This window comes from Eublepharis macularius, chromosome 6 (genome assembly GCF_028583425.1).
Source record: "Eublepharis macularius isolate TG4126 chromosome 6, MPM_Emac_v1.0, whole genome shotgun sequence".
NCBI classification, from domain to species: domain Eukaryota; kingdom Metazoa; phylum Chordata; class Lepidosauria; order Squamata; family Eublepharidae; genus Eublepharis; species Eublepharis macularius.
In genome coordinates, this window is record NC_072795.1 from 7,517,180 (window position 1) to 7,536,072 (window position 18,893).

At 49.8% G+C, this 18,893-nt stretch overlaps 1 protein-coding gene across 1 annotated transcript in view; it reads left to right on the forward strand.

The window, feature by feature from the left end:
• The window catches only part of CHRNG (cholinergic receptor nicotinic gamma subunit), a 35,138-nt gene that overhangs the window by 6,649 nt on the left and 9,596 nt on the right, over window positions 1–18,893 (forward strand). Inside the window, exons 2-8 of the mRNA XM_054983194.1 lie at window positions 3,066–3,205; window positions 4,167–4,211; window positions 5,096–5,205; window positions 6,978–7,133; window positions 8,861–8,958; window positions 15,862–16,065; window positions 18,020–18,134. Coding sequence (XP_054839169.1) covers window positions 3,066–3,205; window positions 4,167–4,211; window positions 5,096–5,205; window positions 6,978–7,133; window positions 8,861–8,958; window positions 15,862–16,065; window positions 18,020–18,134 — 868 coding nt within the window. The remainder of the gene's footprint in view (window positions 1–3,065; window positions 3,206–4,166; window positions 4,212–5,095; window positions 5,206–6,977; window positions 7,134–8,860; window positions 8,959–15,861; window positions 16,066–18,019; window positions 18,135–18,893) is intronic.

Here is an 18,893-nt window from a genome sequence, read left to right on the forward strand (position 1 = left end):
GCAAAAGTAAGGAAACCATTTTTGGCATTTAAGCTTGCCCAAGAGCCATTAGGAAAAACGAGTGGCATGAAATAACAACAACAGCAACAGCGTGCTTATATATAGCCCCTCTGGACAGATGAGTGCCCTTTCAGAGTAAGGAACAAAGTTAGTGTTATTATTATGCCCACAACGCAGCTGTGGAGCTGGAGCTGGGAGGAGCGGCTTCCCCAAGGCCACCTGCAGAGCTCATGTCAGTGGTGAGAGTCGAACCAGCAGAATGCTGATTGGCAGCCCAACCACTTAACCTATGCTACACCTGGAGAGGAGGCATTAAAATATGCTAAATAAGATGGTTGGTTGGTTGGTTGGTTGGTTGGTTGATGATAGATAGATAGATAGATAGATAGATAGATAGATAGATAGATAGATAGATAGATAGATAGATAGATAGATAGATAGATAGATAGATAGATAGATAGATAGATGGGGGTTGGAGGGTTCCCTCCCTCCTGCCAGCTGGTCTGTTTCTGTCTGTCTGGCAGCAGCCCTGGGGAATTATGGTAGAATTGGCAACCAGCTTCTCTCCCCGCAACATCAGATTTAAATGTAGAATGCCAAACTTCACATGGGGCCTGGATATCTCCCAGGATTGCAGCTGATCTTCAGACTACAGAGCAAAGTTCCCCTGGTGAAAATTGCCACAGCGAAGGGTGGGCTGCCTGGCTGGCATGAGACCCCACCGAGGTCTCTCCCCTGCTCAAACTCAGCCCTCCCCAAGGTCCACCTCCAAATCTCCGGGAATTTTCCGACCCGGGACCTCTGTCTCCTTCTGACGTCTCCATTGTGATATGGTATCCCAAAATGGGCGCGGGGGGTGCAGCTGTCCAGTTGCACTGTATGGAAAGCCAAATGTCTCTCCACAACTCCAAATGGAAAAACTCCAAACACCTAAAAGCGACAGTGGACAGACAGTGTTGTTTCAATGGGGCCAGCTGTTGGCTGTTTCTGTTAGCAAGGGTGTGGGATGCTGGTTGACCCGATAGGCTTGCACGCCACCCCCATCTCTGCAGTTTGGCCAGTTCAGAGCCCGGTTGTGGCCACCCACTCTCTGAAGATTGCGTGGGTTCATGCGCCCTTCAGCCAGCAGTGGCAATTGCCCCTAATGAAGGCAATTTGCTGGCATTTCTCGCACAAGCTTCTCTTTTCAGTTTGATCCAGCGGTTGCCTCAACGCTAATAATTTGAGTGTGCAAAAGATTAAAAAAAAACATTAGTAAGCTAACGAACTGTGGATGAGACGGGGATGGATTGCAGCCAGAGCCGAGGGAGCTATTTATTATTAATCAATTACTATTTGTGGCATGCATAATAGCCGTCTAATTAAATCCTTGATGAAGCTTTGAGATAGCTCAAAGGTGAGAAGATGTTGGCGTTTGGGCTTTGGGGGAGATGCAAGAAAGGTTTGTGCAGATTTTGAGCCAAGCGTATAAAGAGAAACTTTCCCCTCGTCTCTCAGAACTGTCATCCCATGAACTTAATGGGCAGTCGTTTCGGGATTCGCAAAAGGATTTTGCAAGATGCATAATTAACAGTGTCTACGATCCACAACGTGCGTTGCCGTCTACCAGTTGAGATGGCTTAAAAATAAGGGTTAGATGAATTAACACAGGAGCAGTCAACCTGTCGCTATTAGCCACAACAACTAAACAAATTGTTCATGTACATCTGCAGTTTATCTCCAAAGATGGGATTCCGGAAACAAGCAATAGAGAGAGGTTGTTGCCTTCCTCAGAAGCAGGGGAAAGGATGTGGGAGCAGAAAGAAAGTTCTTATGAGGGGATAACAAGTTCTTAGGAGATGCAGAATGGCTTAGATATTAGAGTGTTGTAGGATCTCCGAGACCAGCTCTGCTTACCAGTTGGGTGAACCAATGTCTATTGTTGGCACTGCTTGTGCTGCCTGCTCAGTTGGAGTTCTTCCCGGGCCGTTTAAGCTCCTCAGTCCCCCACCCACCCATTTTTCGCAGCACATACTATGCGTGTTCCTCATCCAACTGTCTTCCAACTGCGAGCCAGTTAGGTGTAGTGGTTAAGAGCGCGGGACTCTAATCTGGAGAGCTGGGTTTGATTCCTCACTCCTCCGCTTGAAGCCAGCTGGGTGACCTTGGGCTAGTCACAGCTCTCTGGAGCTCTCTCAGCCCCACCCACCTCACAGGGTGTTTTGTTGTGGGGATAATAATGCCATATGTATTGTCGAAGGCTTTCACGGCTGGAGAACGATGGTTGTTGTGGGTTTTCCGGGCTGTATTGCCGTGGTCTTGGCATTGTAGTTCCTGACGTTTCGCCAGCAGCTGTGGCTGGTATCTTCCCTTTTCCACACTGTGACACTGAGAGATCTCTGTCTTTTGGTGCTACACCTCTGAAGATGCCAGCCACAGCTGCTGGCGAAACGTCAGGAACTACAATGCCAAGACCACGGCAATACAGCCCGGAAAACCCATAACAACCACAATAATGCCATACTTTGTAAACCACTCTGAGTGGGCATTAAGTTGTCCTGAAGGGCGGTATATAAATCAAATGTTGTTATTGTTATTGTTATAAAATAAGCCACATCCTAGTGGCTTGTACTGAAGCTTGGCATTAGCGTTCTTCTAGAAACTGACTCTTCTCTGCTCTGCTCTTCTGTAGCTGCCAAGATGCCAGGCTCTATGCAGTAAGGCATGGCGAATGAGCCGACTTTAAAATGTTCCCTGCTGCCATCTCAGGTCTGCCACAGGCGGCTGTCTTGAAATTTCAGATAGGTTCCTTTGTCTTGACAGCCAGTTTGGTGTAGTGGTTATGAGCGCAGGACTCTAATCTGGAGAGCCGGGTTTGATTCCCCACTCCTCCACTTGAAGCCAGCTGGGTGATCTTGGGCCAGTCACAGCTCTCTCAGAGCTCTCTCAGCCCCACCCACCGCACAGGGTGTTTTGTTGTGGGGATAATAATGGCATACTTTGAAAACCATTCTGAGTGGGTATTAAGTTGTCCTGAAGGGTGGAATATAAATCAAATGTTGTTGTTGTTGTTATTCTTTCTCCAGGGGTCCAAAGCCGGAACCAGGAAGAGAAGCTTCTCCAAGACCTGACGGCCAATTATAATCGCGACTTGCGTCCCGCTAAGCAGGAAGGTGACATCATCAACGTGACGCTCAAACTGACCCTCACCAACCTCATTTCGCTGGTAAGGAAGCTGTTCTCTCCCTCCTCCCTCACCCTTAGAGCTCATACGCCAGAGTTCTAGTAGGTTTCTCAGTTGGATCCAACAGGGTCTTATTAACAAGAACCTGCCCGTCAATATCACCCACGGTCACCTCTAGAGGCAGACGAGCATCAGTTTTCAGAGTTTTGTTCTTGGAAGGCAAAGGCCCAAAATCCACAAAGTGCTCACCAGATTACCAAGGCATTTTTAACAACAGCAACAACATTTGATTTATATACCCACTCAGAGTGGTTTACAAAGTATGCTATTATTATCCCCACAACAAAACACCCTGTGAGGTGGGTGGGGCTGAGAGAGCTCCAGAGAGCTGTGACTAGCCCAAGGTCACCCAGCTGGCTTCAAGTGGAGGAGTGGGGAATCAAACCTGGTTCTCCAGATTAGAGTCCCGCACTCATAACCACTACACCAAACTGGCTCTGGTACTGGTGAGACAAACCTAGGGTTACCAAGTCCTCCTAGCCTCCTGGTGAGAGGTGGAGGACCTAGTGCTTACCTTTCCGGCCTTCCCATGATCTTTTCAGGAAATGACATCATTGCACAGGTGTGGGGGCACAGGGATGCACGCATGCTTCACTGAGGGCCAATTCTGGCCTCAAATGGGCCCAAACGGCCCATTTGTATCTCTCACATCCCTCGCATTGCTCTCCTTCCTGGCAAAGAAGGGTACTGTGAGAATCATTCCTCTCCCGAACGGCTATTCTTTGTAATACTACATTTCCCAGGTAAACTTGTGGTAACTGACGAAGAACACGTGCCAGATGTCTCGTGTAGAGAGACTCAGGGAGAGCCTTCCTTTAGCATTTAAGGCTGCTATTTGTCACAGGAGTTTGGGGGAATGTTGTTGAGGGGGGGTTGCCTTGTGGCAGAGCAATCAGGAGAGGGAGATGTGATGTTACAGCTGTCGACTCTTTTCTTTTCCTAGAATGAAAGAGAGGAGGCACTCACAACCAATGTCTGGGTAGAAATGGTAAGTGAATAAGGAGAGCGTCACCTGCGCTTCTTCTGGGTCGCCAATATTTAGCCTTTGCAAAGTAGATCCAAAATGAAACGGGTGCTCTCTTCGGGGGCCCCAGAGTGTGCGATGGAGAGGCAAGCCAGCAGTACAGTCTTCTGGGGTTATTTTATCTTGTAGATATTCTTAGCTGCAACAATGGCCCTGGGGGTGATTTTTACTTCTGAGATTCAGAGTCTGTCTACAATGAGACATCTGACATGTGAAGAACACGTTTTGGGAGATGCAGTGTTAGCGGGGAAGGGTAGTTTAAAAAGACAGAGCCGGCGGCAGGGCAAAGGCTTTGCTATACAGTAGAGCTGTGTGAAGAGGCTGAGAAATGCCTGAAGGGAAACTTCAGCCCATTAGAACCTCTCCAGGTCCAAGCCCTGCTCTGGAAGGCAGCTCCAGCCCATTTCCTTTCCTCGCTGCCCTCTGGTTGCCATCCCACACAATTGTAGACTGGAGAAGTGAAATTGACAGAGCCTTGAGGGAGGTGAAGATGAAATTGACAAACCCTCTGAGGAGTGATCTCTGCCAGCTCTTCTTTTAAAATTATACTTCCCAGCTAACATTGCTTCTCCCTATAATTGATGAACATGCATCGAGGCATCTCATGTACAGAGACTCTTAGAAACTTGTTTTTATTTTATTTTCTAAAATAAACTTTGAGGAGTTTTCTTAGCCTATTGGATTGTAGGTTTGGAGGTGTTTAGTTCCTTTTGGTTTCTCCTTGGGATTCTTTTGAAACCACTCTGGATTTTGGTCCCAAGTGAAAAGACTTGTTGAGTCAGCCAACCCCAACCTGTCAAGACACCAGCATGTTGGACTGTATTTATCATCTGTTTCCTTGTTGCCAGCAATGGCGTGATTACCGCCTCCAGTGGAACCCAGATGCTTATGACAACATTAAGCGTCTTCGGATCCCTTCCACTTCGGTGTGGCTGCCAGACATTGTCCTGGAAAACAAGTCAGTGCTTGCAAAGTTTGCTCCCCCCTTCTTCTCCCTGACCCTGCCAGCTTGTGACAGGTTATTTGGGTGGGTGGCCAAAGGACCTGTCAGAGAACAAAAAGTAAAGAGTCCAGTTGCACCTTTAAGACTAACCAACTTTATTGTTGCATAAGCTTTCGAGAGCCACAGCTCTCTTTGTCAGATGCATCTGATGAAGAGAGGTGTAGTTCTCGAAAGCTGACGATGCATCTGACGAAGAGAGCTGTGGCGCTCAAAAGCTAATGATGCATCTGATGAAGAGAGCTGTGGTTCTAGAAAGCTGACGATGCATCTGACGAAGAGAGATGTGATTCTCGAAAGCTGACGATGCATCCGACGAAGAGAGCTGTGGCGCTCGAAATCTTATGCTACAATAAAGTTGGTTAGTCTTAAAGGTGCTACTGGACTCTTTACTATTTTGCTGCTACAGACTAACATGGCTAACTCCTCTGGATCTAAGGACAAAAAATATATGCTAGAAAGGTTTGCCTCGCAAGTTCCACCTGGACCCATTTCTTGGCAGTATCACTAGAGTTTCTGACTCTGAGCTGGGAAATTCATGGCGATGTTAGGAATGGATCCTGGGGAAGACTGGGTTTGAGGAGGGAAAGGACCTCAGCAGGGTATAATGCCCTAGTACACCCTCCAACGCAGCTGTTCTCTCCAGGAATACTGATCTCTGTTGTTTGGAAATCAGTTGACATTCCAGGAGCTCTCCAGTCCAGACTGGAAGCTGGCAATCCTAAGTATCACTGGGATCAGCATACATGCCTAGATTAGGCTTGCCAATTGTCTACTCATAGTTGGTAAATCTCCACCCTTGGTCCCGATCCTCTGACCTCAGTTGAGGAGCAGGAGAAGAAGTGGCCTGAAAATAGCCTCCGTAGCAACGATCTAGGAATTTCTCACTGTCTCTATGTTCTTTACCATAGAGAGTATAGGAAAATTCTAGAGTGACATCCACAAGCGACAGCACATCCTTTCCAAAGTCCCCCCCCCCTGCCCAGGCCCTGCCCTCAAAAGCTCCCAGCATTTGCCAACACAGTGCTGACAACCGTAGCCTGGATCCTTATCACAGATGACACTCAAGCTAAGAGACAGACATTTGTATCGTTGCGGAATATCTCTTCTTTTGAAAGTTGAGCCATCTGCCAGACACATCATAACCCTTCCTATCATTTTGGAGCTGCGTAGTCCCCAAAATTGCTTCATAAAACTGCTTGCTTTCTTATTCCAGGTGAAGTTTAAAGTGTGGTTTCTATAAAGAAGACAGGAACAGGTCATCTTATCTTATTTCAACTATGCCCGTCATGTCCTTGAGCAGGCTCACCTCTGTCCAGCAAAGGGCAGAAATGAGGCTCTTCTAGGAAGAGCCCCAAATGTCCAGCTACTTGGCTGCCCACTGACCTTTCCCTTCCCCAGCCAACATGGCTAGAGTGTTCCACTGGGATCTGGGAGAGGCCGGTTCGAGTCCTTGCTCTGCCGTGGGAGCTCACTGGGCCACCTTGGGCCAGTCACACACCCTTAGCCTGACCTACCTCTCAGAGTTGTCGTGAGGATAAAATGAAGAGGAGGAGAAAGACAGAAGGCACTTTGGGTTCCAATTGGGGAGAAAGGCGGCACATTAAATAAATAAATAAATAAATAAATAAATAAATAAATAAATAAATATGTAATACTCCTTTCGAAGGGAGGAGGAGGAAGAGGCACAGGCGGCTTTCCTGATCTCTTTCTTCCCTTGTTCCGTGCAGTATCGACGGGGTGTTTGACATCACACTGTACTCCAATGTCTTGGTGTCTCCAGATGGATCCATTTACTGGTTGCCCCCAGCCATTTACCGCAGCACCTGCTCCATCATCGTCACTTACTTCCCCTTCGACTGGCAGAATTGCTCCATGGTGTTCCAGTGAGTCTTTGCGCTACTGGCTGTGCGAGATGGAGAGGAGATGCGATCTGGGTGGCAGGGCTGAGATGGAGGTGCCAAAAATGGGAGAGCGTGTTAACTCTTTGGGACGTCGCTCCTCCCTTTTGGCATTTCTGGCACACTCTGGATGAGGCCTTTGGGTTAAAATGGGGCTCTGAGAGACTACTGGTCAGGTCTGCTATTGTTCTGTGAGTTGCAGTCCAGTTTGGGATCCTGATTCCTGACTAATCGTTTCAGGACCACCGTTTTAATTGTAGATTGAATCCAGTTCCTCCGACCTTCCAGGCACGTGCGCTAGGCCCCTTCAGACATGAAACAGAAACCCAATTTGCTGCACTTCTAATTTCTATCACAAGGATGGATAACTTTGGTGGACAGCTAATTTTTAATACCAACCTATATTTTAGGGCTGCCAATCACCCACCCAGGATGAGGGATCCCCTGTTCCCCCCCCCCCGCGACCCCACTTACCTGGCCATTGGGGGGGCCCCGTACCCCACCACAACGGACCCCCGTGCTGCAATGGGCCTGTTTTGGGTCAAATCAGGCTCGCGGGGGGGGGGCACAATTCAGCCCTTCTGCAATCCTGGGAGTGCACTCCAGGCTGCCCTTTGACCCATGTGATGATGTCACTTCCTGGAAGTGATGTCATCGTGCATGTCGGGAGCCCCGCCGGGGGACTAAAGGGACCTGGCAACCCTACAATATTTCCAACTGGACAAAGGTCAACATTGTAGTTCCCACATTGATGCCCTCCCCCATGTGAGCTGTGACAAAGTGCCCTTTAGCTCTTTCCCCCCCAAAGTGAACGGCAGCAAAGCTTTGACAGGGATCTGTCTCCGTATCAGGCACCTCCTGTATCTCCTGACCCACATGGAGACACAATGTTGAGTTGCTGAGGAGGAGAACTGTGCCAGAGCAGCTGCTACTGTTCACTCCAGGGATGAAGGGGTTAAAGAGCCCTTTGCCTCTAGCTTAATGCGGGAAAGATGTGAAGAAACGGGGTGGCCCAAAGGGAAGTCCATGGGGTTGGATTTAGTCCTGTCCCCAGCTTAACCACTGACTGGAGCCAATTAAAAATTACTCAAAAGAGACCAGACTTGGAAATGCGACTCCCTAGTTAGAGGCACAGAAACCAGTTCTAACTATCTAGTAATGAAGGAAGGACACATAGTGCATGTTCTATGTTTATTTGCGCTATTACACATAGGCCAGTGCTAAGCCCTGGTACTGGACACAGGATCTGGGGTTTAAGATTTGGGGATCTCCTATCTTGTATCAATAGAAAAGAGCAAAGAGTCCAGTAGCTCCTATAAGACTACTAAAATTTGTGGTAAGGTGTGAGCTTTCGTGAGTCACAGCTCCCTTCTTCAGATTCCAAGTTAGTCTTATAGGTACCAGTGTTAGCCTTATAGGGGCTACTGGACTCTTGCTCTTTTCTACTGCTACAGACAGACTAACACGGCTACTCAGCTTGATCTATCTCCTACGTTGTATAACGCTAAAGGAATGTGTGTTGGAGCTGGAAACTCTGGCAGTGATTGGTTGAGCTGCCGTGATGTCACAGAGGGTCTAACGGGAATTCGCAATGGCAGACCAGTTCAGAGCCTAGAGTGGAGCAGTCCTATCAACAGGACATAGATATATGCTTTTGAGAATGTGCATCTGATAAAGCATAACTCATTACTTTGTGATTCTCTGTTTACAAGGTCCCAGACATACAGTGCCCGTGAAATCAATCTGCAGCTGGCAGTGGAAGAAAACCAGACGATTGAATGGATATTCACTGACAAAGAAGATTTCACAGGTAACTGTGCCATGCGAAAGAGGGCAGAGTAGGGTTGCCAACTCCAGATTGGGAAATTCCTGGAGATTTGGGGAGTGGAGTTTGGGGAGGGTGTGGTTTGGGGAGAGGAAGGACCTCAACAGGGTATAATGCCACACAGTCCACCTTCTAGAACAGCCATTTTCTCCAGGTGAACTAATCTCTATGGCCAGGAGATCAGTTACAGTTCTGGGAGATCTCCAGCCACCACCTGGAGGCTGGCATCCCTAGGACAGAGTGATACTCCATACATCCGTTAAAGAACACAATTGCAGAATGAATGGCCAGCTGAGAGTTTCACCTAGTCCAGCAGTTTGTTCTCCACAATAGCCAACCTGATTAGGCTTCTGGAAAGCCCTCAAGTTGAGCATGAACAGGCCTATCGCATGGTGAGTTCTCACCCGCCGTTGTTGCGTTTGAACACGGAGACTTCCATTTAGCTTGATAGATAGGACTCCCTCCCCCTTCCGTTTATTTGCCCAACTCTTTTTCTTTCGAAAGCTATCTAAGCTCGTTGTGGCCTATCATCCCATCTTGTGGCAATGAATCCCACAAGCTAATCATACCCGCATCGAAGTACTTGCTTGTGGTAGTTCCGATGCTCCTGGCAATGAACTTAGGGTTGCCAGCTCCAAATTGGGAAATTCCTGGAGATCTGGGGGGTGAAACCTGGAGAAAGTGGGGTTTGGGGAGGGAAAGGACCTTGGCATGGCATAATTCCATAGAGTCCACCCTCCCAAAGTAGCCATTTTCTCCAGGTGAATTGATCTCTGTGGCCTGGAGACCAGTTGTAATTCCAGGATATCTCCAGCCACTACCTGGAGGCTGGCAACCCCCCTAGTTGCCAGGGACCTGGAGTCCCTCGTTGGGAGATGCCCAGGTCCCCAGACTCTCCTGGCAGGGGATTGTGAGTCGGCACTTACCCCCCGGCTTCTTTCTTTGCCCACACACTCCCGGATCGCGTGATGACGTCACTTCTGGGAGTGACATCACGCAGGGGTCAAAGGGTGCCCCCGGGTCAAAGGGTGGCCTTTCCTCGCCAGCCACGGCCCGCTCTCACCACCACTGCTGCGGCCCACTCTCGTTGGGTGCAAAGGGGCGGCAGCAGCTAGAGCAGGCAGCAGCAGTGGCGCGAATGGCCCGTTCTCACCACCGCTTGCTCTTGCAGTGAGGTAGCGCCCACCCGGGAGTGGGCTGCACCGCACAGGGGGCGGGGGGAGGGACCCAGGGAGCGTGCCCTCTCCGCGGACTAAGTAAGTGGCCGTGAGGCAGAAAGGGTGGGATCTGGGGATCCCTCGCCCCGGTTGGGGGAATGGGAACCCTAAATGAGCTTCATTAGGTGACCAAGATGTTTTGACAGAGAGATTCTCTGCATTTAGAGATTGACGCCGCTGTATGTAATCCTGAACCCACTAGGCAGATAAAAAGCATTTTTGGCACTGTTGAGTCTGGGCCTAGTGAGGCCTAGTGGCTCTGGGGAAGCCTGCACTAAAGTGACTGCAGGGCCTACATTTCCCAGGTTCCCTTTGGCCCCTGTGATTGCACCAGAGTGGTGGCAGCCTACGGATAGCTTCCCTGGGCCTCAGCCAGCCAGCTGTGACAGGCACGACTGGGCACTGGATTAGGGGATCGAGACAATCTCTGGTGGATACTATGATTAATTTGGAAACCCTTCCACAATATTCTGTGCATGTTTGCTGATCGAATGGGGCTGGCCAAAGGCCATGGGTTGGATCCTACCAAATTTCCCATTCAATGCCTTCTGATTCCACCCCACCTCGTTTATAACCACTAGCCCATATGGCTTTTATCCCATTATACCCTACAAAGCAAAGGAGGTCCCCTTCTGCCCCTTTCCCTAGTAGAAAAGGTGGTTGGGCACAAGCCCTGTTCAATCATTATGGTTTTGTTTGGTTTATTTATGTACTAGTAACAAAGCCCGTTGTGGGGAAAAAATACAACGGGATCTAGAAAGGCAGGGCAGCCGAGACTGGCATTGCTGCCTCCCCTGCACCCCGATATGGGCAAAGGGAAGGCAGGGCGGCCTGGCCTGGCATTGCCCCCCCTCCCCGTACTCTGATTGGGGTTGGGGGAGGGCAGGGAGGCCGGGCCTGGCACTGCCGCTTCCCCAGCACTCCTATTGTAGCGGGGGGAGGGCATGGCAGCCGGGCCTGACATTGCCACCTTCCCAGCGCCCGTTGGGGCTGGATTGGGCCACTGCAGGGGAGGGAGTGGCATCAGGTGCCCTAGCGGGCGTCTGCACCCATCAGGCACCCATTTCACCCCCTGAAACTGACAACCCTACTTCCCAACCTCAAGGTGGTGGCTGGAGATCTCCTGGAGTTACAACTGAGCTCCAGCTGACCGAGATCACTTCCCCTGGAGGAGAGGGCAGCTCTGGAGGGTGAACTCTATGGCCACCCTCTCCAGGCTCCACCTTCCCAATCCCCTGGAATTTCCCCACCTACAAGCTGGCAACCTACAAGCTTGCCTCCTGCTACCTTCTGAACCCCATCCGGGCGGGGGGAGGGGGGTAGCACAGCCTCACAGACCCCGGCCAGGCTCTTCTTTGCCGCAGCTTGGTTGGCTGGCCCCCTGGCACAGGAAGAGCCCCCAGACAGCCCTGGCTGGCACCGGGAAGGTTAAAGGTGGAACAGCCCCTGCCCATCTGCCCACTCTGTCCTTCAGCGGGCCAGGCTCCACACGCGCTCCACAGTGCTCTGCTGGGGGGAGCTGGCACAGCGGGCATGCAGCACCCATCTGCCTTGAGTGGCCAGGAGTCAGTGGAGCGAGCCTGCCTCTCTGGCAGCTGAGACATGGTCACACGGCTTCTCCCCTGCTCACCTTTGGGGTCACCTTGGAGCACTTCTTGGCGCGCCTTCGAGCCCCTGAGCAGGCAGCTCCGTCCACGCTGGAGACAGTTGTGCTGCCTCATCCCAGAGCTGCTGAGGGGGCACCCAGCTCCAGCCGCAGCTGCTGAGGGGTGGTGGTGCCAGGCACTCTGGCAGGCTTGTGCACCCAGCACCCAGCAGCAGCCCCGTTCCGGCTCCTCAGTGAGGAAATTAATCATCTAAACCACGCACTTCAGGCAAATGGCTACTCCAGAAATGAAATCCGAAGAGCAGTCAAACCCAGGATGAATCAAACAACCAAGGAAAAACAGTCTCCTACAGGAAAAGTGTTTTTGCCATATATCAAAGGAATTACTGATCAGATGGGAAAGCTTATGAAAAAGCATAACCTTCAAGCAGTATTCAGACCCACCCGAAAAATACAACAGATGCTACGATCAGCAAAAGACAGTAGAGACCCCCTCACCTCTGCAGGAGTATACCATATACCCTGCAGCTGTGGACAAGTTTACATTGGGACCACAAAGCATAGCATCCAGACAAGAATAAAAGAACATGAAAGACACTGCAGACTTGGACAACCGGAAAAATCAGCAGTGGCTGAACATAGCCTAACTCAAACAGGGCACAGTATCTTATTCCAGGACACCAAAATACTGGACAACACTTCCAACTACTTTGTCAGACTGCACAGGGAAGCCATTGAAATTCACAAGCATAAGCAAAACTTCAACAGGAAAGAAGAAACCTTAAGAATGAACAGAGCATGGTTTCCAGTTCTGAAAAACACCAGGCTAACAAAACACTCTATACTCGACAATAGCCCTGCAGAGAAGATTAGCACATCAAGCACCAATCCATATGCAAAAGAACCTCCTCAGGATACAGTGAATCCTCCCGCCATTAGCATTCCACATCCTGGGAAACTCTTACAGGATGACTCAGCTCAACCCCATCCCTCCTGAGTAGATATAAATGACCTGCCAACATCTTTTCCACACTGTGACACTGAGAGATCTCTGTCTTTTGGTGCTACACCTCTGAAGATGCCAGCCACAGCTGCTGGCAAAACGTCAGGAACCACAATGCCAAGACCACGGCAATACAGCCCGGAAAACCCACAACAACCATCGTTCTCCGGCCGTGAAAGCCTTCGACAATACAATATGATGGGTGTTTGGAGCTTGCTGGCTGGTGTGACCGTGAAAGAGAAAATAACAAACTTACATGTAGCTTAGGGTTAGAAAAGAAATAAGAGTTTTTTATTATAGGAACTCCATACTCTGATAGGAGAGAGGAGAGGTAGATTCCTATCTACCTATCTAGTCTAAGAATGGACATGGATGGCAGGACAAGTCCTGCATCTATGGTGCAAGATGGAGAGAAGAGAGTTGTGTGACGAAAGAAAGGAAGGATGTCATGAGGAGGAAGCCTTGAGATAAGCAATCTACACATCAAAGGATAGTTCAGGACACTAAGAAGTAAAACCAGCAGAAAGGGACAGCATTAGTCCTCCTCTTCTAACACCGTTTACACGCAAAGCAGGTGCTGTAGCTCTGAGCTGTGCCCCCCTCCCTAATTGTGGTTCCACTCATGCTGCGGACGGCGCTCAGAATCTCTCTGCACAAGACATCTTACATGAGAATGGACAAGTGTAGAGAGACGCAATGTTAGCCAGGAAGCATAGTTTTAAAAATGTAGTTTAATTGCACCTCTCCTCAGAGCTGACAAAGATCGCTTCTCAGAGCATTTGTTAATTTCCTCTTTGCCTCCCCAAAGGGGAGGTGAAATTGACAGAGTCTTAGGAGAGGCGGGAAGGAAATTAATCCTCTTAGGAGTGATCTTTGCTGGCTCTATAGAGAGGTGAAATTTTTAAACTATGCTTCCCGGCTAGCATTGCACATCCCTAAACTTGAGCGTTCTCGTGTAAGATGTCTTGGGGCGGAGAGACTCTCAGTCGAGGCTCCCCAGTGATGCAGCCTGTGATCGAAGTGTGGAACCTCAGTATCCCTTGCGGTGCCTCAGGGCACGTACTGATGTGCTGCTTTGATTGTGTACCACTGCATGATGACTGCAGCTCAAGGAACACACACCTCCCTGCACCCTTACCAAGCATCTATGGCAGGCTGTTGAATTGTGCACCCCGTTTCAACAGCGCTTGAACAAAATTATTGTCAGGTGGATCGTGACCCTCATGGGCCAAAACTGGTGGTGTCCTACTCTCCAGGGCACCCCAGACCTGCCACCCTGGGAGGTTTCCCCCTTTTGCCTTGTGGGTTAGTTGGCCCGGTTTCCACGGATACCCTGACTGTTTTTACCATTCCAAGCAAAGAATCATTTGTATTCGTTTTCTCCCTTTTTCTGCCTGTCTCTCTCTGCCCCTTTCCGTCACTCCCACAGCAAACTCGTCCATTTAAGCGGAATGCTGCTGTCACAAACAGCTGCCGCTGCCATTCTCCATCATGTTTTAATAGCATATTGAAAGCGCAAAGTTCGTCATCGAGAGCGAGAGAGGGTTTTTTTTTTCATTACTGGGACAAGCCAGTTATTTTACACTGGTAAAAATCTATCCCTCTGCCAGACTGCAGGGAAAAACACAACCACGACACTGGCTTAATAACGTGTCATGCTTGGTTTCACGTTGTAGCCAGGGGGGAGAGAGAAAGAAAAATGTGGGTTTCTACAGAAGGAGGCATGCTGAAGACCTTAGGGACTCGGCACCTGGCAGGATCAGCTCAGCACGCCACCAAATCCCAGCGGCTGGCTGAAATCCCCTTGTAATGGAAGGCAGTTGCAGGCATCGAAGTCTAGATGGACTGGCTCTTGCCACATTGGGTAAATCCACAGGGATTTAGTGTGGGCTCTTTTCATCCTTAGACTTGAGCTGTGGGGCTATTTCCTCCCAGCTAATTCTCATAACCACCATCCCTTGGGAGATGGAACCGGTCCTTCCATCTATCCAGATGAAGTTTCGGCTTTTGTAGGATTTGGCTGCAATTTGCCTCGGGTTGGGGAGGTGCCTTTAGGGGGTAATCAAGTACCAGATTATTTGGTTTCAAATTGTGGGTCGTATACTCAAAAATCAGCCCGAGCTCTCTCAAAGGATGGTCACAGTGCAGGAGGTAGAAGAGGGTGAGCTGGGAGAGGTTGGTTGGCAAATTTGGGGTTGCCTCTGAACAATGTGAAATGACCATGACATACAGCCTGTAGTTTAATAGAGTGGTATATTTCTAAATGCTAAAAATGAAAAAAATAAAATATAAACTCGTTCAGGGTAAACTCAAGTGAGATTCTTGCATTTTAAGTTGAAATGAGGAAAAGAAGCACGGAGTAACTTTGCAATTGGGGCCCACGTATTAGCGTGTATGTAGACTTCAGTTTGAGGACCAACGTTCCAGAAAGAAAAGCAAACAGCACTGTTAATCCCTTGGAAAGTATCCCAAACAGCAGGAACAAATGCCTTTATTAAGACCAAATGAAGGTCACAATGCAGTGAACTAGCTCGTGGATTTCGCACCATTCTCCACTCGTGCAAAAAAAGATTGAAACGGGGATGTCTGCGTGAAAAGAGAATAAAGATGCAGCTGAGAGACAACTGGGCTGTGTCTGCTTCTCATGCAAATCGTTCCCTTATAAAGATGAGGACTAGAATAATTTTATTAAAATGAAAGTGTAGATTCTCAAGTGGCCACATTCTGTACTGGAAACAAGCATTCCTGTTTCCATGGTGATTCTACTGGGATGGGTGTGAAACCGCTCTCTAGATTACAGGGATTCATTCCCCTAGAGAAAATAGCTTCTGGAGGATGATGTGGTCTATGGCATTATACCCCACAGAGGTCCCTCCTCTACCCAAAGCCCTGTCCTTCATGGGATCCACCTTCAAATCTCCAGGAATTTCCCGATCCAGAGTTGGCAACCATAGTTACTGATCTAGAACTGGTCTAGAACTCAGCTGTGCTCTGTGTGTGTGTGTGTGTGTGTGTGTGTAAAGATAATTCTCTCATGGCCACATGACCTTGTCTTCTTACAGAGAACGGGGAATGGGCAATAAAGCACCGGCCAGCCAAGAAGGTTGTGAATGCCGAGCGCTTCACGATGGACGACATCAGCTACCAGCAGATCATCTTCTTCCTCATCATCCAGAGGAAGCCGCTCTTCTATATCATCAACATCATCATTCCCTGCGTCCTCATTTCCTCTGTCGCCGTGCTGGTGTACTTCCTGCCCGCCAAAGGTCAGGGTCGCGGCATTGACACGGCACCTCAAAGGACGGTGTTTGCTGTTAGGGTTTGGCCCATCTCTGTTCAAACTTCGAATCACAAAATCAGAAAGTTGGAAAGAACCTCCAGGATCATCTATTCCAACCCCCTGCACAATGCGGGGAATTGACAACTACCTCCCCTCCCTACACCCCCAGGGACCTCTGCTCTATGCCCAGAAGATGGCAAAACACTGCCATGATCTCCAGCCAAACTAGCCTGGGGAAAATTGCAACCTGACCCCAAAGTGGCAATCGGCATTATCCTGGGCATGTAAGAAGGGGCCACAAGAACTAAGCACTTGTATTGGCTAAACTGTTGTGACTTTGTGCATAGAACTATTGATAGAGTAATTAATGTTTAGTAACACCCATTCTAGGGTTTCCAGTCCGCTGCCTCCACCCCCTGCAACCTCTCACCTAGCCGGTGGGGGGGAGAAGGTGTGGGGAATGGACCCACGAGCTCCGCAGCATGTTCCGGAGCCCCCGCCCCCACCCCCACTGATAACCCTACTTCCGGCACAAACCCAGAAGTGATGCCGTTGTGTCAGTGTGATGCTCTATAACGCCTCGAGTGTAGCTCTGAGTTGTGAGCTGGGAAATTTCTGGAGATTTGGGGATTAAGTTTACGGAGGGCAGAGTTTGGGAAGAAGAGGGAAGTCGGTGGGGATGAGAGGCCGTAGAGTGCACCCTCTGAAGCTTCCATTTCCTTCAGGGGAACTGAGAGCCAGTTTGGTGTGGTGTCTAAAAGCGGCAGGACTCTAATCTGGAGAGCCAGGTTTGATTCCCCACTCCTCCACTTGAAGCCAGCTGGGTGACCTTGGGTCAGTCACAGCTTCTAGAAGCTCTCTCAGCGCCACCCACCTCACAGGGTGTTTTGTTGTGGGGATAATAATGACATACTTTGTAAACCGCTCTGAGTGGGCATTAAGTCATCCTGAAGGGTGGTATATAAATCGAATGTTGTTGTTGTTATCTCTGTAGTCTGGAGATCAGTTCAAACTCGGAGGTCTCCAGGTGCTACCTGACAATTGGTAACCCTACGAGAGCATCACCCCAGCGGGATGACATCACTTCTGGATTCAAGCGGGAAGTGATGTCACGGCATCGGAGGGACACTCATCCATGTGTCTCTACTCTCCCCAAACTCCTGCCTGGTGCCAGTGCTGGGCTGGCAACCCGAGCAGGAGACCACTTGAAAGCCGTTTTTAAAGTTGGTTCCTTCATCAAGTATGATACGTTATATTTCTGCTGACATCAGTAAATAAAGGGGGAAGCGAATTCATGATCGGAACCCCGTGTTGATGGGGAAATTGGAGAGGTGAACGATTTCAAAAGCATAATATTTACTGATCAGTGGGTCTCCCATTGTAGTTCCTCCAGCAGCTCTAGCCAGAACAGCAATAATGATTTTATTTATTTATTTATTTTCACTTCAAACATTTTTTAAGCTGCCTTTCTACCCAATTTAGGGTCCCCAAGACAATGAGAGAATGGCACGGTGCGTGACCAGCCTTGGTGTTATAGGGTTGGAATAGAGGTTGTTAATTCCCCACTGGGGGCGGGGGATCCCCCGCTCGTACCCTCCATCCCCTGCCACAGCTTACCTGGGTGGCAGGAAAAAGACAAGGGAATGTGCCTCTTGGGGCTCCTGTGTGCCGCAGTGAGCCACTTTCAGCCTGAAACGGGCTGGATTTGGCCCCAAAACGAGCCCGCACAATGATGTCATTTCCTAGACATCTCTAAGGTGAGTGCCAGGTCTCCCACCTCCTGCCCGGAGGGTAAGGGAACCTCACAACCCTAGCTGGAATATTTGGACTAGCAGGCACAATTGAAGAAAGTTTCCATTCTCTCTTACCACGTTTCTATCCCTTTGGGTTATGAGAATCCCCCGCTCCCTGTCAATCTCTTCCTTTTCTTATCTCTGCAGCTGGCGGACAGAAGTGCACTGTATCCATTAACGTCCTTCTAGCCCAGACTGTTTTCCTCTTCCTGATTGCAAAGAAAGTTCCAGAGACATCCCAGGGGGTGCCACTCATTGGAAAGTAAGCATTTCCCTCCAGGGTTAGCCATCTAGCCTTATTAGATTGCCGGCCACGATGGACAATATCTTGGCCCCAGTCCTCGCCACTGCTCTTCATTCCAACAGGAGCAAAAATGCAGAGTGGAAAGTGGCATTATGTGATACTAGAAACAAAGCCCGTTGGGGGGGGGGAATACAACGGGCTCTAGAAAGGGCAGGGCAGGCGGGGCTGGCATTGCCCCCTCCACAGCACTGCTCTGTGGCTGGTGCCTGCAACCACCAGTGGCCTGTTCTGGTCCTGTTGGGGATGCAGGGAGTGCTAGAAAGGGTAGGGCAGGCAGGCCAGGTATTGCCCCCTCCCCAGCACTGTGATGGGGGGGGTGCCATGGGCTCCTGCACCTGGAAGAGGCCTGTTCCTGCTCCATTGGCAGTGGATCAGGCCACTGCAGGTGGGGAGCCCCACCAGGAAGGTAGGGGTATGAAAGCCACGGCTACTCAGCTGGCAGAGCCATAGATCCAGAGACAAGGTCTACTGAAGCAGCCAAGAAAGGAGAGGTAGACCTGGTCTCTGAGGGGAAAGGAGGCCAAGGTCTACCAGCCCAACAAAGGGAGATGGAGCAGCAGGAGCAGTGGCCCTCATGCGCCTGCCAGCTCCCCCAGTTCAGTCTAATCAGGCAGCTGGCAGGCAGGTAGAGCTGCCAGAGGTGGGGATGGGGGAAGGGAGAAGGCAGCAGGCAGAAGTCTGACAGGAGTAGAGGGCAGGCACGGGGCCACGTGGCGG